This window comes from Condylura cristata, unplaced genomic scaffold, assembly GCF_000260355.1.
Source record: "Condylura cristata isolate star-nosed mole 26May11 unplaced genomic scaffold, ConCri1.0 scaffold00030, whole genome shotgun sequence".
NCBI classification, from domain to species: domain Eukaryota; kingdom Metazoa; phylum Chordata; class Mammalia; order Eulipotyphla; family Talpidae; genus Condylura; species Condylura cristata.
In genome coordinates this window covers 23,715,113-23,741,089 of record NW_004567131.1, presented here as the reverse complement: position 1 = coordinate 23,741,089, position 25,977 = coordinate 23,715,113, and the positions used below count along the sequence as shown (strand labels likewise).

General features: G+C 41.8%; 1 protein-coding gene across 1 annotated transcript in view; it reads left to right on the top strand.

The window, feature by feature from the left end:
* Positions 1–25,977, top strand: part of PIP4K2A (phosphatidylinositol-5-phosphate 4-kinase, type II, alpha) — a 135,991-nt gene that overhangs the window by 103,617 nt on the left and 6,397 nt on the right. The window contains exons 5-8 of the mRNA XM_004691300.2: positions 1,379–1,525; positions 4,825–4,863; positions 17,301–17,414; positions 24,557–24,797. Coding sequence (XP_004691357.1) covers positions 1,379–1,525; positions 4,825–4,863; positions 17,301–17,414; positions 24,557–24,797 — 541 coding nt within the window. The remainder of the gene's footprint in view (positions 1–1,378; positions 1,526–4,824; positions 4,864–17,300; positions 17,415–24,556; positions 24,798–25,977) is intronic.

The window sequence follows — 25,977 nt, the reverse complement described above, 5'->3', positions numbered from 1 at the left end:
GGTCTGCCACGCCATGTGGTCACCTCCGGGGGCAGGCGGGGATTGAACTCATGCGGAAGTGGCTTTAGCTTCTCAGTGCAGTGCTTTAACCCGCTGCGCCACCAGGGAGGGCCAACTGTGAATCTTTTAATGGCATTTCATTTGCTTGAGAACAGCAGCAAATCAAGTATTCAGAATACCTATTATTCTTGTTGAGCGTGTAATAGCAAAGGAAACTGAAATTTTGTAGCAGTTGCATTTCATGTTCTAAAAATCCTGAGGAGAACTTGTGGAGAACTTGTGGATTTAGTATTGGATTACAGCATTAATAGGCCCATGGTTCCATGGGATATGTATGCTTAGATATTTGAGATAAAATTGTTGATAGTGCTTATCAGTAATAAGCTTGAAAAAGCATTACATGCTTTCTCTTATAATAGTATTATAATTGTAAAAAAAAATGCAAGTAGTAGTATTTTAAAAAAGAAAGCAAAGTCATCCCAAATTCTATCACTCTCTGTCGCCATTCATCTAGACACCTCTTTGTGAATATTTACAATGTGTGTGTTTTCAGTTTTGAAATTCTGGTAGCCATGCCATTCACAGCCCAGAGATGTCACTCCTGTGTCGTGTCGTGCATATCTAAGAGCTTTGAATATCTTTTCTCCCTCATTTTAAAGAAAGTAAAAGCTAACTTTCCTTTGGAAATTGCAGAGGGACCCCTGTTTTATAAGGATCCGCTTTCAAGGAGATGTGTCTCCATCTGGTGGCCTTTTAGAGTACGGTCATTAAAGATTTCCCAGCCCATGTGTTTTTTACAACTCTAAATGGCAACAGGGTCAAAGCTGGGACTAGCCCGTGGGTCTGATGAAATCCAGCATGGTGCCAGAGAACCTCATCTGTTGTAGAGCAGAAACCCAGGCTCCTGGGTGGAACGGCACCTGTCCTTCACACCCTTACTCAAGACCTTAGCATCCCACGAGGAGTAAAAAGCTAGAAGAGCCCACCCTTCGCAGCTTGGTAACACTGAGCTCTCTCTACAGTTTCCTCTTTCATCTCAACACTGCTCAAGGAGCCGATCTTAGAAGCCGAGAGTCTCAGCTTCAACCTTGCAAAATCATCATCAGGGCTTTTGTAGAAGAAGGAGGCTGTTATGTTTACATCCAAAATTTGACTTTACATAATAGCTTAGAATCATGGAAAAAAGATAAAGTTGAGTTTTTCTTACTGTGTATATATACGTGGCAAACATAGACCTGATCACAAAGATGGTTGTTTTCTCTGATTAAGACCTTCATGGTTTCATTGTGCATGAAACCATACACAGGAGAGTTGTACTTCACATCTGAAAAAGCAGCTTTTGATTGGATTTTTTTTCTTTTTTGTGTTTCCCATGCAGTATATAGTGGAGTGTCATGGGGTCACCCTTCTCCCCCAGTTCTTGGGCATGTACCGGCTTAATGTTGATGGAGTCGAAATATATGTGATTGTTACAAGGAACGTCTTCAGTCACCGGTTATCTGTATATAGGAAATATGACCTAAAGGTGAGATTTATTTTCATTAAGTAAGTAAGCTTGCTCATCCAAATCATTCTGTTGTAATTGATCATGCTAAAGCCAGTAGGCAATGAACAAAGCACTCCTTTGTGGTAAACTAGAATCATTTGCTGACTTTAACAGAAGACCCTTGTACCTATTCGAGGTATCTTCTCTGATTTATTCAATGAGTATTTTTTGAACACCAGCTATGTACCAAGCATTATTTTACATGCTGGGAATATTATGATGAACAGACCAACCCACACTCAAGAAGCTAACATTCTGGTAGCTAAAGATAGTAAGTAAAAGTAGTAAATTATATACTACAGTATTGTGTCATTTAACAACATTTATGTATTAATGGTGCTATGCATAGAAGGATTCAGGGAAGGCTGGAAGATAAAATTTTAGCTAAGATATAAGGAAAGGTTTCATGGAGAATTCACTGAGAAGGTGACACAGGAGCAGATCTAAAATAGGTGAGAGCATTATCTGAGAGAAGAACATCCCTGATGAGAGCCTGCAAATGCAAAGACCCTGAGGCAACATAGCTCAAGGACACTGAGGGAGAGGGGACCCTCTTGGAGGTTCTGAAGATGGAGTGACCTGATCTGACTTGAAGGGCCACTGGCTTAGAGGGACAATTGCCAAGGTAGGGGTCCGCAAAGAAGGATCCTGCCTGCTTGCTATATGCATTGTTTTTGCACTCAAATGGCAGTTGAGTGGTTACCTTATGAGACCTCATGCATCACAAAACTTAGAACTTTTACCCTCTGGATCCTTCCCAGGAAAAAATTTGCCAATCTCTGTTCTTCATCAGGGGGTCTCAACCTTTTTAATCTTAGATTCCTTCACACTCAAAAAGGACTCCAAAAAGCTTTTCCTTAGTAAAGTATGTCTACTGATATTTATATTAAAAGTTAACATGAGAAATTAAAATATGTATATATAATAAGTCACTATAATTAGTATATTTTTTATGAAAGAGCTATCTTTTATATATAGAGTGTGAGAGAGAGCGCACACTCTATTTTCCCCAAAAAAATAGTAAGATAGGTAGAATTGTTTTATATCTTTGCAAGTCTCATTAATGCTTGACTTAATAACTTGCAAATAATAGCTGCTAGAAAGTCATATCAAGATCTACTTTTGTTCTCTTGTGATATTATTTGATTGAAGTGTGTGAAGAAAAATCTTACTTTATACAAATAAGTAATTAGAAAAGGGGAGGGTATTTTAATAACTTTTTCAGAATAGTGGAAAAATTCTTTGATACTACACAAAACCTGGCAAGTAGTCATTTCTCAAAGTTTAGTGGAATCTGAAATCACATCCGTGAACTCTTTATGCTCTTTTCAGTAAATTCCATTGGCCTGTTTACATGCATTAGTCTGAATACAGCATGCTTGGGTCATTGGGAACATACAAGTGCACAAATTTATATGTTTTTCCAAATAATGACACATTTCAATAGGTGTCTCAGTAAGTCACATTAACATCACTGCTGACCTCATCAGAAAAGCCTTAAGTATTGAGAAGCTGAGGTAAATGCAAGTCTTAGAAAATCACCATTTTCACTTGAAAATTCAACTTTTAGCATTGGCAACAAAGGTCATTTTCTGTGATGTGACAGCGTGCAGCCCTCTGCTCATCGCCCAGCCAAGCAGCTTTGCTAATTTGAGCTCTACTAAGAATCAAAACTAAGGGAACTTACGTTGTAAGAGGGGGAAAATATACACGAACCCAAAATTTGGTTAGGGACATAAAGAGACATAGTTTCTTCCCCTGACTCCAGCATCGACAACACTCAAGTGTACAACCCCCCACCTCCAAGTTGTTGTTCTTTTTTAATTTGGGGCCATTATTAGAAATCATTATGTAAAGGAAGGAGACCCATGTCAAAGAGTCTCTAAAGAAGGAAGATAGCTCTTGTGAGTAATAACTGCTGATTTAACTGGGCAGAAGTCTCTGCTGCTCTTGTGGAACAGGCCACAATTCTCCTTGCAAATGATTCACAGCATCCTTCTTCATTTGGTGGGTCAGCATTGTGCCCCCCAGCGTATCCCCAAGAGACTCAGAGAGGGAGACACCAACCTGGTCTCAGCCCCTCCCTTCTCCAGGAAGGGGTGTCCTCATCTGTGAGTTAATTAATAGGCAACACATATCCTAATCAGTGCCTGAGCTGCCTGAATGAAAACTGTAAAAAATGTTGACTTCTTGAAGAATGGTCAATCTAGAAGCTTCTTTTACTTTTCCTTAATAATTGACTAAAGCAAGTATTCTAGAGATAAATGTCTGTTTAAAAGGTGATCAAGTGAACCCTCTGCTGACCTAGTGGTAGTGGGTGTCCAGTGCTGAAAGGGAAGAGAAACCAGCAAATTAGTCAATGATCCTTCTTCAAACATTTATCCAACATCTCTGGCATTACTGTGTGAGAGACACATAGCGGGTCACCAAGGAGTCCCACGAATAGAGTCATTACTATATTGACATATCTGGGAGTTACTGGGCCAGTTGCTTCCCGCCTTTATCTTTTGTGTTTAAATCTTCCACAAAAAAAGTATAGTTTCTTTGCTTGAACTCAATCCCAAAAGGCCCGCTGTTGACATCTGAGGTGGACCCTGGTTTTCTCCCACAATGGCAGATTGCTGAAGCATCGTTTTAAAAGCCAGTACAGGAGAGTCAGAAGTGCTGAGACCAACAACTGTTTTCTTCCACTTAGGGCCTGGTACAAGAAAAGTACAAGAAAGCGCGCTGGGAGGGAATTTCCAAAGGGAGGGAGAACAGAAAGTCCCCAAGGGGGCTTAATGATAGTAAGTGAGGGAAACATGTTCATATGTAACTCTAGAAAGGCAGTCAGAGGGCTGAGAATGCCCACATCTGGAAGATATAAAGCAGGGAAAGAGGCATTTTTAATGCCCTCATGGACACTCAGCCAGCTGGTGGTCCACTTTACCTTTGAAGATCATAAGGCTAACCATTTCTGGCACTTGATGTAAGGAGGAAAGCATGGTTTTGATCCCGTATGTATTAATAAGGTACCATTTCAGTGATTGTCACGTTTTCTGATTTCCAGTAGAGGGACAAGAGGCAGGGCCAGCACGGCGCAGGGCGAGGGGCAGGCAGGGCTGGAGACCGAGGGAGCAGACCTGACCCAGCAGCCATCCGAGGGGACAGTGACTCTGGAGGAGGCTTCAGAGTCAAGTGGGTGCTTCTTCCTGTGCTCAGCTCTGGGACTCAAGCTATTTTAAACATGTGAACCCCAGGGCCTCAACATGCATATTTTATCATTTCTTTTGTTTCAGGGCTCTACTGTAGCTAGAGAAGCCAGTGACAAAGAAAAGGTAAGTACCCCATTTCTCACCACGATTCTGGGGGGGTGCACCAACAGCCCCACTTCTCTTGGTACCATGTTTTAATTGAAAGAAGATGGTAATAGAAGTCTCTACCTTCCATCATTTATAGACTGACATCATGAAGACTATGCTAAGTTCACTACTAAAAGTCCACTATGGCCTCCGCTGACAGCCCTTTTGTGGGGTCGCTCTACTTTATATTCTCCTTCACGCCTCAGTTCTTCTCATCTTCTCATTAGCTGCCCCTGTGGGAAGCGCGTTGCAGTGAGGAGTGTTAACTGCCTTCCTCCTCCTCACATTAGCTACCCCCTGCCTCTCAGTTGCAGAGGCAGGTAGCGATTAGTTGTAAGTGGAGCTGAAGAATTCTTTCACATGCACCACAGTCTTGAAGCTTAGGTGAAGTCCCTAAAGCTCCAAACTGCAGGCGCAGCTCACCAACTAGCTGGGTGTGGCTGTTGGCTTGAGTAAGTTTTCCTCACCTCAACACCTCAGTTTTCTCATCTATAAAGAGACACTGTGGAGCTTCAACTCCACCTATAGAGGAAAGGCTTTGAATGGATCTCAAACTCCTTTCTGACTAAAATGTCAAGATAATGACGTGTGCTTTTATTTTGCTTAAAGAATTAGGAAAGAGGAGACTACAGTTTTTAATCTTTTCCTGAGTCACGGGTAGTATTAGGTAGCATTTGAACCACAATACGAGATTTTTATAGTTTTTTATACGAGATTCTAGATAGATTCAACTTAAATCAGCATGATTAAGAATCAGTATGATGAAATCAATGTGACTGAGAAATCCCATTCTATACAAACTAAACTGACTAACACTGATCTCCGTTTATAATGAAAGTCAGGAAAAGTTTATAGAGTGTGTAGACCACAAGGGCACTTCGAGAATCAGCCCTAAATTGCGTCATCATTTAAGGAGCAGGTGAGGGGAGAGGACCCTACAGTGGATCAGATGAGCCAGGGAAGTCTGGGTTATGGGTTCAGAGTTTCATCGAGCATCTGCTCTGAATAAAGTATTATGAGAAATCCCTCACTGAGCAATGCTCCTATTCGTAGGAAACTTGCACTCTGATCTGCACCCAAAATCTAGAAGGAGTTTTCCCAGAATCAGGTACTTTTGCAAGATCAGATAGGATGAAGGATAGGAATTATCCTTTGAGGTTACCAACAGAGAACCACCAGATCATCTTTTCAGTGATCACTCATGAAGCAGAAACCAGACAGAAAAAGAACCCAGTGCATACTTTTTTTTTAAGACTTATTTATTTATGCATACAAGAACTGGTGTGTAGGTCAGAGACAGCTTGGGGAGCAGAACAGGCAGAGGTACTGAAATACACTGCTGAGGGGAGCAGTGGGCGAGATAGGGGAGGTCTGCCGCACCATGTGGGTCACCTCCCTGGCGGGGAATAGAACTCGAGCCGCAGCCTTGTGGTCACTTCATAGTGCTGTGCTTCAACCCATTGTGTCACCGGGGAGGGCCCACCGGTGCGTACCTACTGTGCGGCCATCCCAGGCCAGGCGGGTTCACCCTCCATTCTACCAGTGTAAAAGGGAACTTTGGAGCCCATGGTATCATCTTCACAGGTTTTAATCGTCAGCAGCAGAAACCAGCCAGCAGGGAGATAGCACCGTAAGCCTCCCTGGGTGCCTGGGTGATGCTGCCTGTTTATCGCCTCCCTGCTAGGCTCCAGTGTGCACACTTAGACCTGCTCCAGGAGTCCACCGTCAGGCAGTGTCCCCGCACCCTGCCTTGGGCATTAACACATCAAGGCCACGGGTGATGACCACAGAGGCTAATAGCATTAAAAGTCTGATTAATTCATTTACCCTACAATACTTCTTTGTCAATTTGTATTTCTACTGTGCACTGGTGAAAGTATTTTTACACTTCCAACCTTCATGTCAACCAGTCCCCCTGAAGACCCCAGCTTTGGCTAAAAGACGCAGAAACATGCCATGTTACTGATTAAACATCTCTTCCAGGTGCCCAAGACCCAAACACATATGTAAGTTCTAGTCCACAATGACTCAAAAGCTTAGTATCATTGGGATATTCTCCTAGGGAAGAACATCTGGATTGTTTGAAGGCCACACAGCCTTCGGAGCACTGTAAGAAGTCAGCCCCTGAGTGCAGAGCCGAGGACAGAATCTACCGCTCGAGGTTGGCTGCTCTGTTTTACTTCACTCACAGGTCCCTTGAGGTCACTGCTAGCAGCCTTTCCCCCTTCTGTCTCATTTTTATTTCCTCAGTCACCAGGGTTTGGTTTGCTCTGATAACCAAAGAAGGAAAGACAGGTAAAGTCAATGGTGCAGCTACAGATGCGGATTAAGTCATAATAGGGAGACACTGTGTGAAGGAAAATCACACACACTTGGCTCTGACGTATCTGTAGTTTTCTCAGGAGCAGAACATTCAGCTACTTATCTGAACTGCCCATACAGTCACATGCTCCCTCAGACACCCACAGCATTCAGCACACTTCCACTGCCAGCCTCCCCAAAATGTTCAGCCCCTTCATAGGTGTAGATTCTATGAAAAGGCCTAGATCATACATTTTGTATAGCAGAAACTCACTTTTCTGAGGATTCTGCTAAGAAGCTTTATCCCACATTGTGTATATGCCAATTGTTCCTCAGAACACTCCCCTTGGAGGTGGCCTTAGAGAAGGCAGAGATGCAAGGGGCCCCGAGAGATCAGAGTTCAGCGTCTCCGCAGCACACAAGACAGCTTTGAGACGCAGACACTTAAATTTTAGTGCACCATCCACAGTTAGTGGCAGAGGCAAACCTTACCTAATGGGAGCATATTTTTTTTATATTAATCTTGACTTGTTGGGAATTATAAAGGTAAATAATTATTCACATCTGCTCAGTGCATACTATACGCCAGGCAGGCACTTTTAGATATTACACGAATATGGTCACATAACCCTTACAGCCACCTTATGGGGGAGGGGGGAGTTGCTGTTATTACTGCCCTTGAGTTGATGAAGTTATTTCAGTAGCCTGATTCAGTAACTCCTCTAATGGACCATACTTAGGAAATGATGGGCCAGCTTCCTAGACCGAGCTCACATTTCTGACCACTGTGCTGTATTTCCTACTTCAGTGTTTGGAATCTCTCGTTTTTTAAAAGGACGTATTACCTAGAATTCACAGTAGCCCCATGAGTCATGGTAAAGATCAAGGAAACATTCACTGCATTGACAGAAACATTGTTCTGTAGTTAAAAATGTGGCACTAAAGAAGGTATTCTGAGTCGTGACATAAGTATTTTAAAAAGTAGTGCCATCATTTGAGTTCACACTGTGCTGGCAAATAATCTGTATTTCCTCCATTTGAGGAGTTCCAGCACTTTTGTAACTAAGTCTACGTCACTGCAGCTTACACTTAAGTGTAAAAGCCCAAGTTGTCTGCACACCTGCCCCAAGGAAGAAGAGCACCGAGCTCTCACCTGGTGTCTGGCTCGGGACTAGTGGCAGTGATTCTTCCAGAAGCCATGGCTGTGAAAGGCCACCCAATGCCCTTCTGAATTACAAGGGATTGGACAGGAGGCAATAGTTTGAAGATATGGAACCTAACAGTCATTAAAATCAGTAACTGATGAAGACTGTGCCTGCACAAGAGAACATAACATCTCTGGTAGAGCAGTATGTTTATAATCTAGCAACACTGGGATAATGTTTACTAAACTATAATAGATGAAATGTATCAGTGGAGCTGAACAATTACAAAAATCTAAATTCTTTTGAGTTCTAAGAAATTTCTCTGCTTTCCCTTTTCTGCCAGTTTTCAGCTTTTCTTTCCATCAGCTGTTAATGTTTATCACGCCTCCCAAAAGCAAGCTACTCCTTGTCATCACAAATAAAGCTATAGATGTTGTCAAAATAATCTATTTCATTGCTCTCATGTGATATTTTCTACAAAAAGATAATCATGGTGCAATGAGTGGATTTCCTAGAGAATCTCCATTGATATGTCTTAATGAGTTATCTGAATTCTTAGTTTTTAATTTATTTGAATGCCCCATACTTTTAACTTCTCAATGACAAGTTTTAAAACTGTTATATCAGCTAGTTAATGGTATAGGTGCAGACAAATCCCATCCCTTAGATTTCAGCTTGACACATAATTAGCGTGATTTGCATTATTATAATAATGAAGATGGAACCGAAGGAAACAAAGAAGTCATATTCCAGCAATAATGGGATCACTTTCATGACAACAAGTATCAGAATATGCAAGTACAGATGTCTTAAAATTTTAAAAAGCAGAAGAGTGCTTTTTTTTTTTTAAGCTGCTGTCAAATTCTGACAGCTGCTATGACTTGTTTTATTCTTTAATTCTTTCCTTTTTAATGGAAGGGCATCTTCCATTCATGGCTCCAGCAGTTTAGCCTCCTCTAAATGAGAGAGAGAAATGCGAATCTCCCTGGCGGTCGATCTTTTCACAGCTGCACTGCAATTCCAGTGTGACATCAAATTAGTAATTATAGCTGAGTGGACTGCTTTTTACAAATGACGGCCCTACCATGCTGCCAGCAAGCAAGCTACTCAGCAGGGGCTCTGGGAAGTAAAAGAAAACATAACTGGACTCACTTGATTTCTAGGGGATTTGACCTGACTCTTTAAAAAGCCCATGTTCTTGAGTGAGAGTCCTGGGGTTTACACAACTATGCATTTTGTTCATCATTCTGCACATTTCTTCTGAAAACTCACGTCTGATTTTATTAGGTAAAGTGAAGCCTGTCTAATGGAGTCATAGGGTCACAATAAGAAGATTCCTTTTAACATATAACCTTTTCCCTGGAACCCATTTGAAAGAAAACAGCTGCCCTGCAATTGGCATTTGTATAACTATATTGGCAATAATCATTGTTGACACTTTGATAATGGGCCACAGAAAAGCAGCCTTGTCGATTCTTAGGCATTGTGAATTGGGCCAGCAATTAAGTGGCTGTCACCATCTCTGACATTTTACCTATTTGGACTGAAGGTTCAGGAGCATTCATTATGAATACCCTCACATCTTAAAATGCTTTTCTAAACCACTTTTTGGCATTTCTTTTGTGATCTTTCAGTTGTAACAAATTACAATTAATTGCTACCTCTATCTAGTTAGTCAGGCGGCAGTTAAAGAAAAGGTAACAAAGATGGCAAACTCAGAGCCCAGGATATAAAAGCTCAGCAGTGTGCTCTCTTGGGAATCCCTCTGGCTATCAGTTAAAAACCGCTTCCTTTCCTATTGTCTGTGGTTGATCCCTTATGGGGAGATTGCCACTGTGGGAGAGTGCCATGGTTTTTAGGCCCTACACTCAGCTGTTTAAACCTTCCTCTAAAATTCCTTTTCTCCTGAGACGGAGTGAATCATTCCTCTCTAGGCCCATGTTAGGAACACCTACCAGCACCCAGGTAGAAGGAAGGCCGTTTCCTGTCCCGGTAAAAGAGCCGGACCTTACATTAAAATTAGCACCAGTGACATCTGCCTCTTGGGTTGGGGATGTTTTGTAAAAGCAGAGAGGAGAGTGAGAGAAGCTAATTCCCTGCCCCTAGTCTGCCTTTAAAGGAAGTTTGGGGTTAAGTCCTTTGACTTTGTTCTCATTTGTAAAATTAAAGGATTTGATCCTACCATCTATTCTCATACTTTAGTGTTCCTAAGGATATCTCCTTTCAAATGAGGCCTCCTGCAGAGGTACCTTTCAGCATTTGAACCTTCCTTTAAGAAGTTCTGAACTTGACAATCTCTGAAATTCTGTCTGTTTTTAATTTGGGTTAAGGTGATTGCTATTACTCATGGAAAAAAACTGTTCTGAACCATCATATCAGCAGATGTCTGAGCAAGTCTTGAGAACCCTGTAATGTAAACCAGAGGGGTTATTGTGGGAAATAGAGTTTTTAAGATTAAATTCATCTGGAATTTTTCCTGGCTGGTAAGAGTGACTTGTGAAAAAGACAAGAGCACATCTCCCTGATGACAACATTGAAATCCTCAAGTCAGTCTGGGTTATGGGGGTATAGAGACTCAAAGTTGCCATGGATTAACTTTATTTCACTGGAATGAATTCAACTTGCTATAGACAAAGCACCCCCAGAAATTGGAATTTTTTCAAGACTGACAACTCTTACACACTTGGTTTCAGAAAGAGTTGGAGTAGTACGTGGCCTGATTTAAGCCAGGGTGCTGCAGATTTTATTATTAAAATAATAAAATTACCATGTTCAGTATTCAGAACTTAGCAAAATTTTTTCTGACTTTGACATTTCTTAGATTAGACTCTTAGATTACATAGACATTCATGCAACAGACTTTCCCCATCAGATTGTAACAAACCTATTTGTAGGACTTGCATGCAGTTTATACATAAACAGATTCAAAATAAAAATCATGAAGCACTTATATCTAGATGCTGGTCACAAATGATGCATCCATTCTCAGTGATGAGTTTACAAGTTTCTAATGATCCATGTGGATCATTTCCCAAGTCATGAACTTGTATAGACACCCCATTCATGCTGCTAAAGAAGATTATTATATATAATTTTTGTGAGAAGACACCTATCTTTGCTGTGTGAACTTTGTCCATATTCATTTATTTCCCTTTTCATATATTAAATTTGTATCTTGCATGTTTTGAAAAGCAGAACAGACTGATTTTATTATAAACCTCTAACATCTCTTATTACCCCAAAATTGACACCACTTGTATGATGTTATTTAATCAAATTATCTTTATCCTACTTCCAATGTAAGGATTACCTAAAATTCTCTCCTTTATAAAAATACTCCTGGAGTGTATTTTCAGCCCCATAGACTCTGAGTTTTATGAAGTTATTTTTGGCACTCTCAGTGAAAGGGGCTTTATTCTTTTTATATTTTTTTTACAAGCATATTTTCATTTAGGCAAACTTAAAATAACAAGTAAATCGGAAACATAAGCAGTACCTAACATGATATAGTAATTAGTTCATAGTTTTATGTTATGTACCCAGAGCCTAGTGTCACCATTACAGCCCGTCAATACCAGACAGCAATCTTTGACATCAAGGCTTACAATTAGACTGTTTCCACATGGGCTGCCAAATGAGCACATCGAACAAAAATTCATTCCCCCCCCCCCATGAAATACAAGTCTTTTAATCACAGAGTACTATGTGATGTATTATCTTTTGCATTGAAACCTTCTGGTGCCAAAATCTTGTTTACATTAGACACTCAAGTGTGACAGGAGTAAATTTCATCTCCCTTTTAAGGTTCCATCCAGGCTAAAATAAGAACTTGGCTCTGTGCTATATAGATTTTGGCTCTGTGCATTTTAAATACATGTATTTTTAATTTTGCTATTGTTAATGACAACTTAAAACACAATAGACTTTTTGTACAGCTTAATGTAAGTGTGGAATGTTGATAAAGTCCAGTGTTACTATAGTTTGAGTTCTCTGTATTTAAAGTTATATTTTTGACTGTAAATACAGATTTTAAATATTTGGGAATTTTTTAAATGTTGGCATTACCTAAAGGGTAGATATTTTAAGTCTTACTAAATTAAGTTTCCAGTTTTACTAAGCCTTAAAATAGCCAATATTCCTAAACTCCATATATCAAATCACAGAACCTAAGGAGGAAATCATATGCAAGTATAACTATATAAATTCCTTTAAAAATAAATTCCTCTTGGTAAACATTTTTTTCTGATTTAGGTTTGGTTCTCAATGAAGCTGCAAAAGACTTTAGTAATTTGGAATTTTTACCTTCTCTATTTTTATATTAGAAAGAAAATTTTAATGCCTTATTTTTTTTCCTCTGATGGGAAGAATCAGAGTCTGTGGCTTCTTTGCCCCTTGGGGTCCACCGTTTTCTCTGGTCACTGCCTTCTTCCCTGGTCTTTGTCTGCTGGACTGGCCACAGAGGTGCATTCCTCTATTCAAATGAGAGTTCTCATTGTAGTGGTTGGTTCTGAATATTTCTCCCTTTTTATCTCAACCCCCTTGGCCAAATCTATCCATAGAGATCATTTATATTATTTGTTGACCCCTAGGGAATAATAAATTAATATTTATAGTCATAAGTTTTTCTCATGTAGAATCCTGTCCATCTGTGTATGAGTTATACAGTTATTCTGACCCATGAACACTACATCATATATTTCTTACTATTAAAGAATAGAGACTTGATGACGGACAGCCTGTAATACTATGCTTTAAAAGAAATCAAACACTTTTCACCTAATAATATAGGTACTAAAAGGGAGGAAATGTGTTTATAGTAAAAATTTTCTTTTTACAGCTCATAGCAAGTTAAATGTTCCCAATGAGTTCATTACTTTCTTGTGTTTTGGTTATATTTTTTGGCTGCTAAGATTTCGGCTTTAGATCAATGAAATAGCATTCTCTAATTACCTACCATTATAATGTACTGGCTGGGGAAATGAACCCAAGGAAATTAAAGGTGAGACAAGAGTCAGGAAATCTCTATATTTGGCCATATGTATAAAAATATTTTTACTTCAAGAATTTAACTTAATTATGTGTGTGTGTGTGTGTGTGTGTGTGTGTGTGTGTGTGTGTGTGTGTGAATTCTCATTTGCGCTTCAGTTAGAAAGATTTTTCAGTGAGGTTTTGCTGTCTATTAGGGACGGTATCTACAGTGGCTATAGAAGTTTTTCTAGCCAGGAGAATTCACAGCCCAGGTGTGAGGGAGGGATCGGAGCAGCTGAGGCAGAAGAATCTGGCCAGTGTTGCCTCTGACGCAGCTATCTCATGTACCTCTATGTCCCCATACGTCAGAAGCAATAAAATGTCATAGTGGCCTTGCACTTGTACGAGGTAGGTTTCTGTGAGTGTTTTCAAAAGTAAAGGTGAGATATTTGTGCCTAACCTAAAAAGGAGAAATTATAAATATGGTTTCGCTTACTGAGATCTCAAGTTGAAAATACCTACTTCTCTGAAAAGTACTTATTACCAAACACTGCATTTTGTGTCATTTCATACAATAACCTCATCAGGAAGAGATGATTAATTGCCCATGATATAGATATGGAAGCTGAGGGTTGGGCAGACTGAATAGCTGGTTTAGAACTTCACAACATGGATAAAAATGTTAAATATGCCAACATTTCTTTTTAATGGTACTCTGGATTCATCAGTGATGAGCTCTCCTCTGGGAACACAAGTCAGACTTGAAAACATGATGAGAACCAATGATAACAACAGTGTCATGGTAAACACGACTCAGCTCTTTACATGAACACATGTAATCATCACAACACTGTATTTGGAGGGGGTTATTTTATATATTTTACATCCTTCATTTTGTACATTTTTTTATCTCAGTTGTACTCCCTAACAACACTATTTTTGTCTCCCATTTAAAAATGAGGAAATGTGGAAAACTAATCACAGAGAGGTTAAGTAACTTTCCAAGTGTGCACAGCTAATAATTTGTTGATGCTGAGATTTAACCCAGAGCGCTCATATGCAGTCTATGCTTATAACCATATTCTTCAGTCTGTGTCCTAAAAAGAAACCTGGACTACGCTGAATCACCTGGGGTCAGCCATCACCTAGCATGAAAGCCTGAAGGACAGCTACTATGATGTTACCCAAACAACAGAAGCAGGGAGGGGGGCAAAGTTGCAGGAGGAAGGGTGTCTTTCTTTCTGCTTACGCCTTTGACTATGCTGTGCAGACTGGGGGGGGGGGGGCTGAAGAGGGGGATAGGGACTGCTGCAGAAGCTGGTCCCTCCCATGCCTCCTGCTTTGTGTCACCTTCCAGCAAGTACTGTGTGTGGCACTGAAACTCCCCGTCACACTCGGAAGCTCCCAATTTACAGGAAACTGGCCAGGAGAACCTAACACAGAGCAAATGAAGACTTAACCTATCACCAAGTCAGAAAGGTTGCTGACTGGTGGCTAGAAGCCAGCCCTGGGAAATCCACATTACGCATTTCTGAGACATTGTCTTTATCCTGGGTGGTTTCCTCCCACCTCAGCTAGTTTTGCATTGAAGTGGAAAGTGTGTTAAGACACCCATTAAAGAAACAGACCCAGGGAACTTGAGGCTTTCAGAACTCCCCTAAACACAAATAATCCAGTGTTTCAAGGCAAAAGGTAAAAATCCATTGCTGACCGCGGTTACTTCTGCTCTCAGAGGTTACCTCTGTGGACAGTATTACACCAGGTATCTATTAAGTTCATTCATTGGTAGCATAACAGCTGTCCTCACTTTAAAATGTATGGTGTGTTTTTAATATAAATGCTGGTCCTATCAAAGATATGTCGAAACTCACTAAGCAATAAGTTTTTCTTGAAGATGAATCACTGGTGGGTGACTTAATCTTTTCATATACTTCTTTGTTGAAAACAACAGTTAATTGAAGATTTTGTTGTTAAAAAGCACTTTATATGCAGTCTCCATCTAAAATGACCGTTTTAAATTGCAACAATTGAATGCTCAGAGCAGTGATGATGATGGGCTGATGGAATGACCAGTGCCAATCAGTTGAACGTCTCACTTGGAACTCTTGAAATCTCAGAACTCCCCAATCTTAGCAGAATGGCTCCAGGCAGCTAGGGTTCCCCTCTCACTGGGAACCAGCTTACCAGTTCCACTTACCAAGACTGTGAGAATCGTGTAACCTCCCTAAATTCAGTTTCCTTTTCTGTGCAATGAGGATAACAGTAAAGGTTGTTGTGAAGAGTAAATGAGAGGACATGTCAATCATGCACGCGTGTGTTTAGCATGGTGCCTGATGCAGCTGCTGCTGCTCTCCTGGTTCAGCACATTAGCAAGTAGCCTGGAGAGATTCAGGACCCACCGCTGGTCTCAGGTTCACATCTCCAAATCCCTCACCCTCCTGTGCTCTGCCTACTGTGAATACTTGGGGAGCGGGGTGGGAGCCGGGGATTTGTTGACTGGTATTGGATTCCTCTAACAGCTGCCCTGCTGGGATCCACCATTGCCTCTTGATCCTTTCAGTAAGCCCTTAAATCTTTTAACCAATCTGGTTGCCCTTTTTTGAACTTGATCCAATCTAAATAAACCCGTAGTGCCTATGAAATTCACAAGTAAGCTTCGTAATACAGTACAGGGTGTTCAGAGTTTTATGAGGCAGGATTAGGCTCACCCTGCCACATGGGGTAGTTATGTGGGGGTGAACCCGAATGGCATCCATCTTCATTAAAGTGATTGGTATGACAGACCCATAGCGAACACGTCATCCACTGCCTTGTCTGTGCTCAGTCATTTCTGCTTATAGGTTTCTTTCACTCACATAAAAACACAAAATATCTCTCCCTTTCTTTTCTTACACATATAAAAGGAGCTGTAGAGCTCAGGCAGATATCTATTACAGTCAGTTTACGCAGGGGCCTTCTCTGGTGGTGCAACGGGTTAAAGAGCAGCACTACAAAGTTAGCCGCAGTCATTTCAGCCCCTGTTCTATCCCGGTCCAGGGAGGTGACCCACAGGGCGCGGCAGACCTCTCCTGACTCGCCCGCTGCTCCCCTCAGCAGTGTACTTTGTTGATCTGCCTGTTCTGCTCCCCACTCTCTCCCTGGTGAATCCTCTCACTGCCCCTGCACCCCTGGCCTGTACCCCAGTTCTGTATGCATAAATAAGTTAATGTTAAAAAAAGTCCAGATAATTTTAAAATCATATGCCAGTATTATTCCAGATACTACACCATAGTAAGATTTCCCTGCGATGTGTGCATATTTCATACTTGCCCAGTACCTTCCATTGGGCAGTGTAAGTGCAGCCCAGGTAGCAGTTGCCACCTTCTGACTTGTGAAGGGTTCAACTTCTCATGTTAGTGTGTTTTATGCTGAAGAAGATATTTTCCTTTGACATTATCCAAGTGAACACAAGTTCACAGCGGAAAGGCATGGAAGGAGATGGCTGACATCTGGCTGCATAGTCTCTCTGAATCACAAATTAAACATGGTTATGGGTGGGACTCTTCTTGAGGGAAGATAACATGTTATTTGTAACATGAACCCAGCAAAGGCTACCCAGAAAGTGAGGTCGGTTGGAGTTTTTTGTTGTACCAGTAAAATAATTGAGGGTTCCTCACAAAGAATCCTAAGAATACAAATTCTATAGTTAGATTTTCTGTAAGTGAATGTAAGGAAGGAATCAGGCTCATTCTTACAAAGCCCGTGGCATGTGTTACTAAAGCGTCCTGTTTGCTGTCGTCTGTGTACCCGCCTAGCGAGTGGGACGCTCCCAGATGTCGTAGTTCACTGGCGCCCCCTTGCGGTATCCAAACTACCTCACATTGGGTGGCCCTAAGACCCCGGCATTAAATGAGGCAAATTCAATTTCCAGGGGTGGAAAATTAACCTCCAGAATTGGAAAACATACTCGTCTTTCAGATTTTCTTCACTCTTCTTTCTCACTTTCTCATTTTGTTTTAGGCCAAAGAACTGCCAACTTTAAAAGATAATGATTTCATCAATGAGGGCCAAAAGATTTATATTGATGACAACAACAAGAAGGTGTTCCTGGAAAAACTAAAGAAGGATGTGGAGGTAAGAAAAATCATTCTCAAGAAACACCCCGTTGTAAAACTGTCAACACTGCTGGCTTTCAGGAGCTTTCGGAACCACCTATTTGAACCCGCAGCCAACGCCAACGATATATTTCACCGTATCAAAATCAGATATAAACGGGGGTATCTCATCTTATATGTCTAAAAAAGAAGTGCGCTGGTTCAGCAGCTCTGTGCTCTAGAGGACAGAGCAAACAACGCCTGGGTCGACCGCTGGGCATCCATAATTAAAGCCCAATCTGACTGACTGCCCTTCCGCAGCAGTGGCGGTGGGAGGGGATGATTCATTCTGTCCAACAGCACGGCATTTCAAGAACTAATTTGAATGGGAGCTTTTTCCCTTCAGAACCACATCCCATTGTTGGTAAACCCAGACTCGAGTCACTTTTAATATCTCCACCGATCACCACTAGGTTAGTCCGAGGAGGCAGCCCTTCAGGCAATGTGGGCGCCGGGAGGGTGGAGAGAAATAAAATGCTCCGTGGAGATGGCTGTCAGCCCATCAGGAAGGAGTTTGCTTTTGTTTGTTTTGTTTGGGGAAGATGTACCTTCTCCTGTCCTTTTGTTTGTGGTAAAGGTATTGTAGCGCTTCTATTGAACTTCACTATTTAATGCTTTTAGGAATAAATTCAGAAAATAAAATTTGTTTCTGGAAATGTATGATGTTACAGGATAATGCCAGGAGAATTCTGATTGGCACAGTTGCGAAGTTTTTCTTAGATGTCACTTTTGTTTGTGTGTGCTTTTTTTGTTTTATTTTTACTTTGAGATACTGTTCTGCGTGTACCGATTTAGACTGATATGTAGAGAGAGGCTGTGGAGAAATTTTCTTTCTTGTGTCATTATACAAAAACAAGTAAAATGACTTGAGCCAAAGAAGGGGTATCATCTGTTAGACTGTGTCCCCCAGAGGGCAGACCAGCAGTACAATTTCTTTTGTAATCTTCTAATAGCATTTTTATTGTAAGACACTCAGACTGATGAAGTCATCTCATAATTACTTTTAGGTCATGTTAATTTGAATTAAAAACTTACTTTTAAAAAAATTTAGTTTCAGGGTACAGCATAATGATTCTGTATGTGCACATGTTATGAAATGACCATAGCAGTTTTTTCTTGTAACAGGAACTTTCAGGATCTAATGTCTTAGTAACTTGCTGATGTGCAATCCAGTTTTATCATCTGTAATCCCCATGCTGTATATTACATTCCCAGGACCTATTTATTTTACCCGTTTGACCCCCTTATTTTTATCCACATGGTATACATAGAACATAAATATTGTTAGTTATGAAGGATGCAGATGTCTACTTTTTTTGAAAAGGAAATAGGAGTGTTTGTTTTTATCATATAATATTTTTCTCCAGTCAACCATTAATTATCATTTGTTTTTCCTCAGCAAATCTTTGGTCCTGAATAATCTTGTTTTAGCAGTTATGGTATATAAGGCAAATAACCTAAGGTTATTTGTGAATGTAAAGAAGTTGTTTTCATCTTTGTATGTGTTGGCTGTATATCACTATGATATTTAGACTCCAGAAATAATGTCACTGAAGCAGTTCATATGTACAGTTGAATTACATAAGGATCCTCTTAGCTCTTGTTGTCCTAATAATGCTGTTGATTAGAAGATTAGGATAGTTTAATCCCATCCATGGCTCTTGTATGTTCTGTTTTGTTGAAATGGAGGCAGGGCATGAAGTGTTCTTTTATTAAAAATATTCTCAACAGTTGATAAAGGTCTCTTTAGTTTTGAAATTCATGCAGAAGCATCATTAAATTTCTAAACAAGTAATTATGGTGAAGTAGCTTGACATCTGATCTTGATAATGAGGCTAGAATTTAATCTAGTTTAGTATTTTCATCAGTTTCATGCTTTTCTAATTTAGCTGACTGGCTTGTTAGTTGGAATACAATTTTTTTTTTAATTTTGTGGTTTCTTTTCTGCTTATGGCTTGAAGCAAAAGATGAATTTCTTATAGCTCCATAATCTTTTTTCTTTTGAAAAATGAAAGCATTGTCATTTAAGAATCTAGCAGCTTTTTCTCTCATTTTGAGCTCTTGTTTCTGTTCGTAGGCAGAGTTCTTTAATTTAATAGATAGCTTTGCTCATAGCTCAATTATGTAATCTCTTCCTCCCAAAATAAGCGCTGTATGGAGCGTGAGCATCACTGTTGGTTTCTGACTGTTTTTTGTCCTTTCTAATCATGACCACGGAGAGCTGACACTGAATTCTCCTCTCAGTGGCTCCCACTGAGATCCAGTTGTCACACAGGACGAAACTGTGCTCATGCTCCGATGCCCAGGAGTGCCCTGTCTCAGGGCCTCCCCACCCTCACATCTATGGTCTGACAGTGTTGGAAATGTGAGAGGGGTGAGGTGCTACCATCGGGCATGCATATAAGACCACAGGTGCCGATCACAAATGGTCGCTGGCACCCAACATTTAGGGAGCAGGTGAGTCCCGAGTCCTTCTTTGTTCTCTTTTCATTTTTAAAACAATGCCTGTGGGTGAGTATCATTACTACTTTATCCCAGTTTGAAAGAGGAGAAAGCCAAGCCCAGTGTCGCGAAGTTCGGTTCACAGACACTCAGTCACCAAGTTCAGACTGGGATTTCAGCTCATTGGCTTCCACACGCCTACTTGTGCTGACATAGAATGCAAATTTAAAGTGTTTGGGAGAGCACAGTTCAGACTTTGTTTTCTAATAAATGCTTCAAGGAAGGATTAGACTTTTAACAAGTGGTAAAATCTAACTGTTAAATAAGGCTGGTTGGAATTTTAATTCTCTATCCCAAATGCATCGGGAGGTAGGTGGTATTTCAGTAAGAACAAACATATTAATAAAATTAGCAAGTGAAGTTCATTTAAATCTGTTGTTAAGGAGAATTAGCTGCTCTTTTGCCACATGATTTTCTGGAAGAATTTGTGACAAGCTTATAAAGATTTTGAGGAAGATACTAGCTGAAAGATTAGGCATAATGAGGAATTAATCAGATTAGGTGGGATATTCTGAGGGGAAAAGAAGCAGATCAAAGGTCTGGCAGGTAATTAGTTATTAAGAAATCAAAAGGAGGGGATCTAACAATTACAAAGATTTAAAAATCTTTGTGCCTTGAAATCGTATGAAAAACATCAATAAATTTGGTCAGAAGCTTAAAGGGATAAACAGAAAAGGAGTAAATGTGTATTAAGTTCTTAACATGAGCTGAAAGCAAACACTAGAGAGCCCCTTGACCCCTTTCTCTCCTCCAATCCAAAAGCTTCATGTCCACAGTTTGGTGAGACCCAACAGGAATTTTTCTCTAATAAGAATTTTGGCTTCATTACATAGTACCTCAGTTCACTCTACTTCAGAAGAGATTCAAAATAAAGTTTGTGAAGAAAAAAGCTAGAAAAGCAACCGCTTTTCCCATATATTTCTTCTCTTGGCCTACCTCAGAGGAGCCCTCTCCCAAGTTTCAGTTTCATATTTGATGCAAGAGAGGGCCCTTTTCCCTGATCACGATGCCATGGACAGTCAGCGTACAGCTTCCATTGTGGCAAGCACCTCACGTTGCCTCCCTTACGTTATCTCTTCCTGCACACCCTGGGGTGTGTTATCCCACTTTGTAGTTAGAACGATGCAGACTCTGAGAGATGGGCTCATTGTCAAGACCCCAATGAGTGAGAAAAGTAAGATTTATCTCCCATCTGACTCCAAAACCTACACCTTTGTTAAATTGTCCAATACTTCAGTTAAAGAATAAGTGAGTCACCACCCTTTGCCACAAAGCCAGATGGAACTGCAGTTGGTCTCCTCAATCTCTTTGGATATGTCAGAATAGCTTCTTAAAGATGCGTTTTTCCCTTTTACTGCTGGTTAGTGGTGGTGCTGGGAGCTGGCTGTACTTTTCTATATCAAATGCAAGCTTTTCTTTATTGGAGGAGGAACCTAAGTGTCAGTCTGGCCGGGGAACAGTGGCAGGGCCAGAAGAGCAAGCAAGAATAGAGTTTAAGAGACCCCAGAGATGGATGGCCAAGCTTTCCAAGACCCTAGGCCATGTTAGAATTCCTTTCTGCTCTTAAACACATGGGACGCCATTGAAAGGTCTTAAACAGGGGCATGACAGAGTCAAATTTGTATTTCGGAAGGGCTTTCCTTTCCAGTGGAATGGAGGGAGAAGTTGGACCCCACTTGATCTCCACCACTTCCCAGAGACCTCCCAAGTGCAGAGGGAACAGGGATGTCCCTTCCCTGCCACCACACAAACTGAGCAGGACCCAGCCTACCCAAGCCCCCACTGACAGAGCCAACGCTGGACTGGGGAAATATTGCCACCTGGAGGTGCAGGAACTCTAGCCGCTTCCAGGATGGGTTGTGGGGAGAAGGACCTGGGGGACACCCTAGATAAGGGACACCATGCCAACCCTGGGAGGGGCAGAAAAAGACTTTCGCTTTGTTCTCTAGAGGTGTGAGGCTGAGCTCCACCCCTGCAAGCCTCTGGGAGGCATGGAGCCCCAGGTAGAGAAGTGGAGCTACTAGTGAGTATGGTGCCCGAGTATCTGTACCCTCCTGGGGTCAGAAATAGGACTGGGTGCTTCTGATGCTGCTGGCGGGCACCACCAGAGATCCGGCGACTAGCAACTTTGGGAGGTGCTTCTCAGAAAGCTCAGAAAGCACTTGATCTTGTTGAATTCACTATTTTCCTACTCCTGTGTGAAAAGCAAGATTTGGGGAAAGCCCCCTTGATGCAGCTTTCATAGGCAACATGATATAGGGCAAGTAACAACACCTTTGAACAGACATTCCTAAATTTACCACTTTAGAGCTTTGAATCCTAGGGCAAGGTTTTTTTGTTTGTTTTGTTTTGTTTTTTTGTTTGTTTGTTTTTGCTTTTAATCTTACTGAGCCTGTTTACTGTATAGAGTCGGATGCCGGCCACCTGCCAGGCTACCTGTCTGCGAACCCGTAGCACTTAATTCTCTCCCACAACCACAGACCTATGTGGAGCAGGGCAGGTAACAAATCACAGGTGGACTGTGTCGCCAGCACCATGTTGGCTGCAGGATTCAAGCACTTCATGGTGTTATTATTGTCTCCATTCACAAGCGGTATTTAAAGCATGCAGCGTGATGCTTTGTGCACACATTGTAAAAGTATTCTCTCCCTCAAGTGAACCCATATATCATCTCATATATTTAGCCTCCCCCGCCCCACCCATTTTTCTGGTGAGAACATTAAAGACCAACTGTCTCTGCAGGTTTCAGTCATAAAACACTGGTGTTGACTGGTCATCGTGTTTTACACTGGGCCCTCACACCTTAAAATCATCAGCAAGATTGCACCTTTTACCAACCCTCATTTCTTCCCCAACCCCTCACAACCACCCTTCTGCTTTCTAGTTCAGAGTTTTACTTTTTAAAAAATAAATAGATTCCACATGTAAGTGATAACCATATGGCATGGCTTTCTCCGTTTGGTTTATTTCATTTAATACTGTCCAGATTCATCCATATTATTGCAAATGACAGGATGGCCTCCAAGGCCGTACGTGTCATGTAAATACAGGCAGGCGCTGGGCTGCCACTCGGCTACATCTGAGCAATGCCTCCTTGGGTGATTTTGTTGTGGTGATAGCATCATAAAGGGTGATTCCTCAAACCTGGGTGGTGTAACTTGACCACATCTAAGCTGGATGGTGTAGCTAATGGGAATCACATTTCCTTTACCAACATTTATCCCATGCATGGATACCTAGGGAGTTTCCATAACTACAACCCAACAGCCAGGGTAGGTATATCTTCAAGATAATGGTTTCATGTTCTTTGGATATATACCAGACATGGGACTGGTAGATTGTAAGGTGATTTTTAATTTTTTGGAGGACTGCCAACTGTCTTCCACACTGGGTGCATCACTATGGTCCCCCAGCAGTGCACAAGGGTCCCCTGTTTTCCACGTCCTCACAGCCACCCCGTATCCCTTGTGTTTTTGATAGCCTTCCTAACAAGTGTGAGGGGATATCTCGTGTGGCTCTGATGACCAGTGATACCGAGCACCTTTCATGCACCTGCTGGCCATTCGGCACTCTTCTGATAAAGGGTTTGCTACTCCCATGTTTAAATAAATCAGTTTTGCCCACCTTTCTTAGATAGCTGTACATAAAGATTCATTTATTTTCTCCGCTCAGATCAGATGGAGCAGATTACACCTGTCTCACGGTTGGTGGTGGCCAGGCTGCCCGGGAGCTGGGGTGCACCTTTTGGAGCCATGAGCCCAGGGTCTACATAGAACTGGAGCCTGTGCAGAGGCAGCCAGCTGGGAAGAGGGAAGCATTTAGTTCCAGACGACAGATGGACTGCCTCATTTTGCCTTCGATAATACCATCCACATTTTAATTGGCCAATTAGGATATTATACCTAAGGTCATGTGTCTGGGTAGAGCTACTGAAAAAAAAGGGGGGAGGAAAAAAAAAATCACAACAAAAAAAGTCCAAAAAGAGCTCAGCAGACAGGGGTAGCCAAATCTGTAGCCTGAGCCTTGCCCTCCCCCAGCTTTCTAGCAGGAGAGGCAGGCAAGGAGCTACCCCACAGAAGGCAGCCACCCTCTGCAAGTACAGTCTCCTGGCCTGTCAAGCTCAGGCCAGCATTATTGGCCAAAGCATTGACTCAGGCGCTTGCTGGTCAGTGGGGACTCTGGGGCTTTTAATTATTTGTGACAGACTGCTTAATAATCTCTGTGGTGAGCGTGCTGAATTTCAGCGTACTTTCACAGACTGTTCTGAGAATATGCTGGAAACCACTGAGAGGTCCCATTAGCCAGTTCTGATTGTTGTGAGCAACTTTCTCTTCCCTGCCCCCAGATCTTTCTCGCTAGTCATGCTATCTGCATTTTGGTGTAATTCAATTGTGATGTGTAAAAACGCATGCCTCTCAGCTTCCAGCCTGGCTTTTCAGGGAAAATAATACCAGCTCTGAGCCAGCCCCACGTGGGAGGCCCAGGCTTGGGGCCCTGAGCCCATCACACAGCGAGAAGCTCCGATGCCACCCCTCCCACCTGCATTTTTCTGAACTTGTGTTCTTTACAACCGGGGTTTGTTTAAGGCATTAACTGGTCACGTCATCTCCCACCCTGCAGTTTCTTACCCAGCTGAAGCTCATGGACTACAGCCTGCTGGTAGGAATCCACGATGTGGAGAGGGCGGAGCAAGAGGAGGTGGAGTGTGACGAGGACGGGGAAGACGAAGGGGAGAGTGACGGCGCCCACCCAGTGGGGACCCCTCCGGACAGCCCTGGAAATACACTGAACAGCTCCCCGCCTTTGGCTCCAGGGGAATTCGACCCCAGCATTGATGTTTATGGAATTAAATGCCATGAAAGTAAGTGGAGTTATTAGCCACGTTTTTTCCGTGGTTTGCTTTTTTGTTGTTATCGAGCAGAACCATGACCCCTTATAAAGCCCCCTGGGCCCTCCCTGGTGGTGAAAGGGATTAAAAGCACCTCACTCTGGAGCGCTCCTCAGCCACTGGAGCCTGAGTTTGATCCTCAGCCAAGGAGGTGACCCACATGGCACAGCAGACCTCTCCTGTCTGGTCCACTGCTCCCCTCAGCAGTGTGAAAGTCAATCAGCCTGTTCTGCTCCCTGTTGTCTCTGGTGAATCTTCACACCTCCGTGCACCTCTGGCCTGTACCCCAGTTCGTATATGCATAAATAAATCTAAAAAAAAAAAAAATGTATGCTGCCCTGGAAGACTCCTTCTCCAGAGTCCTAAGAAATTGACTTAGGGGCCGCAACATATATAGAAGATGTTTCAAAGTTACTGCTCTTTTATATGACTCTAAAACATCATGAATCTGTCCCAAGCTGGGACCTACATGGTCCAGCCTGCACATCCTGCCGTCTTTCTGCAGGGCGGGCCTCTCATCACTAACGGCCATTTGCTTCTCCGCGCACAAAGCCAGCCCAGGACGTGGGGTGCATCACTGCCTGTCGCCCCTCCTTAGGGTAGAAATAAGCCTCACCCTCAATATCTGGATGATTGGATCTTTGAAGGAATATTATATTCTATCAGAGCTACTTATACATTTTAAAAAAATGTCTTCAGGGTCTGAGTAATAAGAGGTGTAACTCAGTTTTTTAAAAAAAAAATCTACAATGATATGTCCGCCCAATGAGTTTCAGTTTTGATTTCACTCACCGAAAGTATTTGTTCAACACAGAAAATTAGATACAAACAAGTGTACTTATTCATAATTGAAGCATATTTGTGGGAATATGTGGGTGATAGGAATCACAGAGGATAGGTGCTATATCCAGCTCTGATTTTAGAGCCACTGAGAATTATGAACAGTTACAGATAATGGTAGAAAAGGGCTAAGGAGCATAATTATTTCAACTGGTTTTGTTACAAATTCTTTTTAAAGGTTTATTCATTTATGCATAGAGAACTGGGGTACAGGCCAGAGGTGCAGGGGGGTGAGAGTATTCACCAGAGACAGAGTGGGGAGCAGAACAGGCAGATGGTCAAAGTACACTGCTGAGGGGAGCAGTGGGCAGGC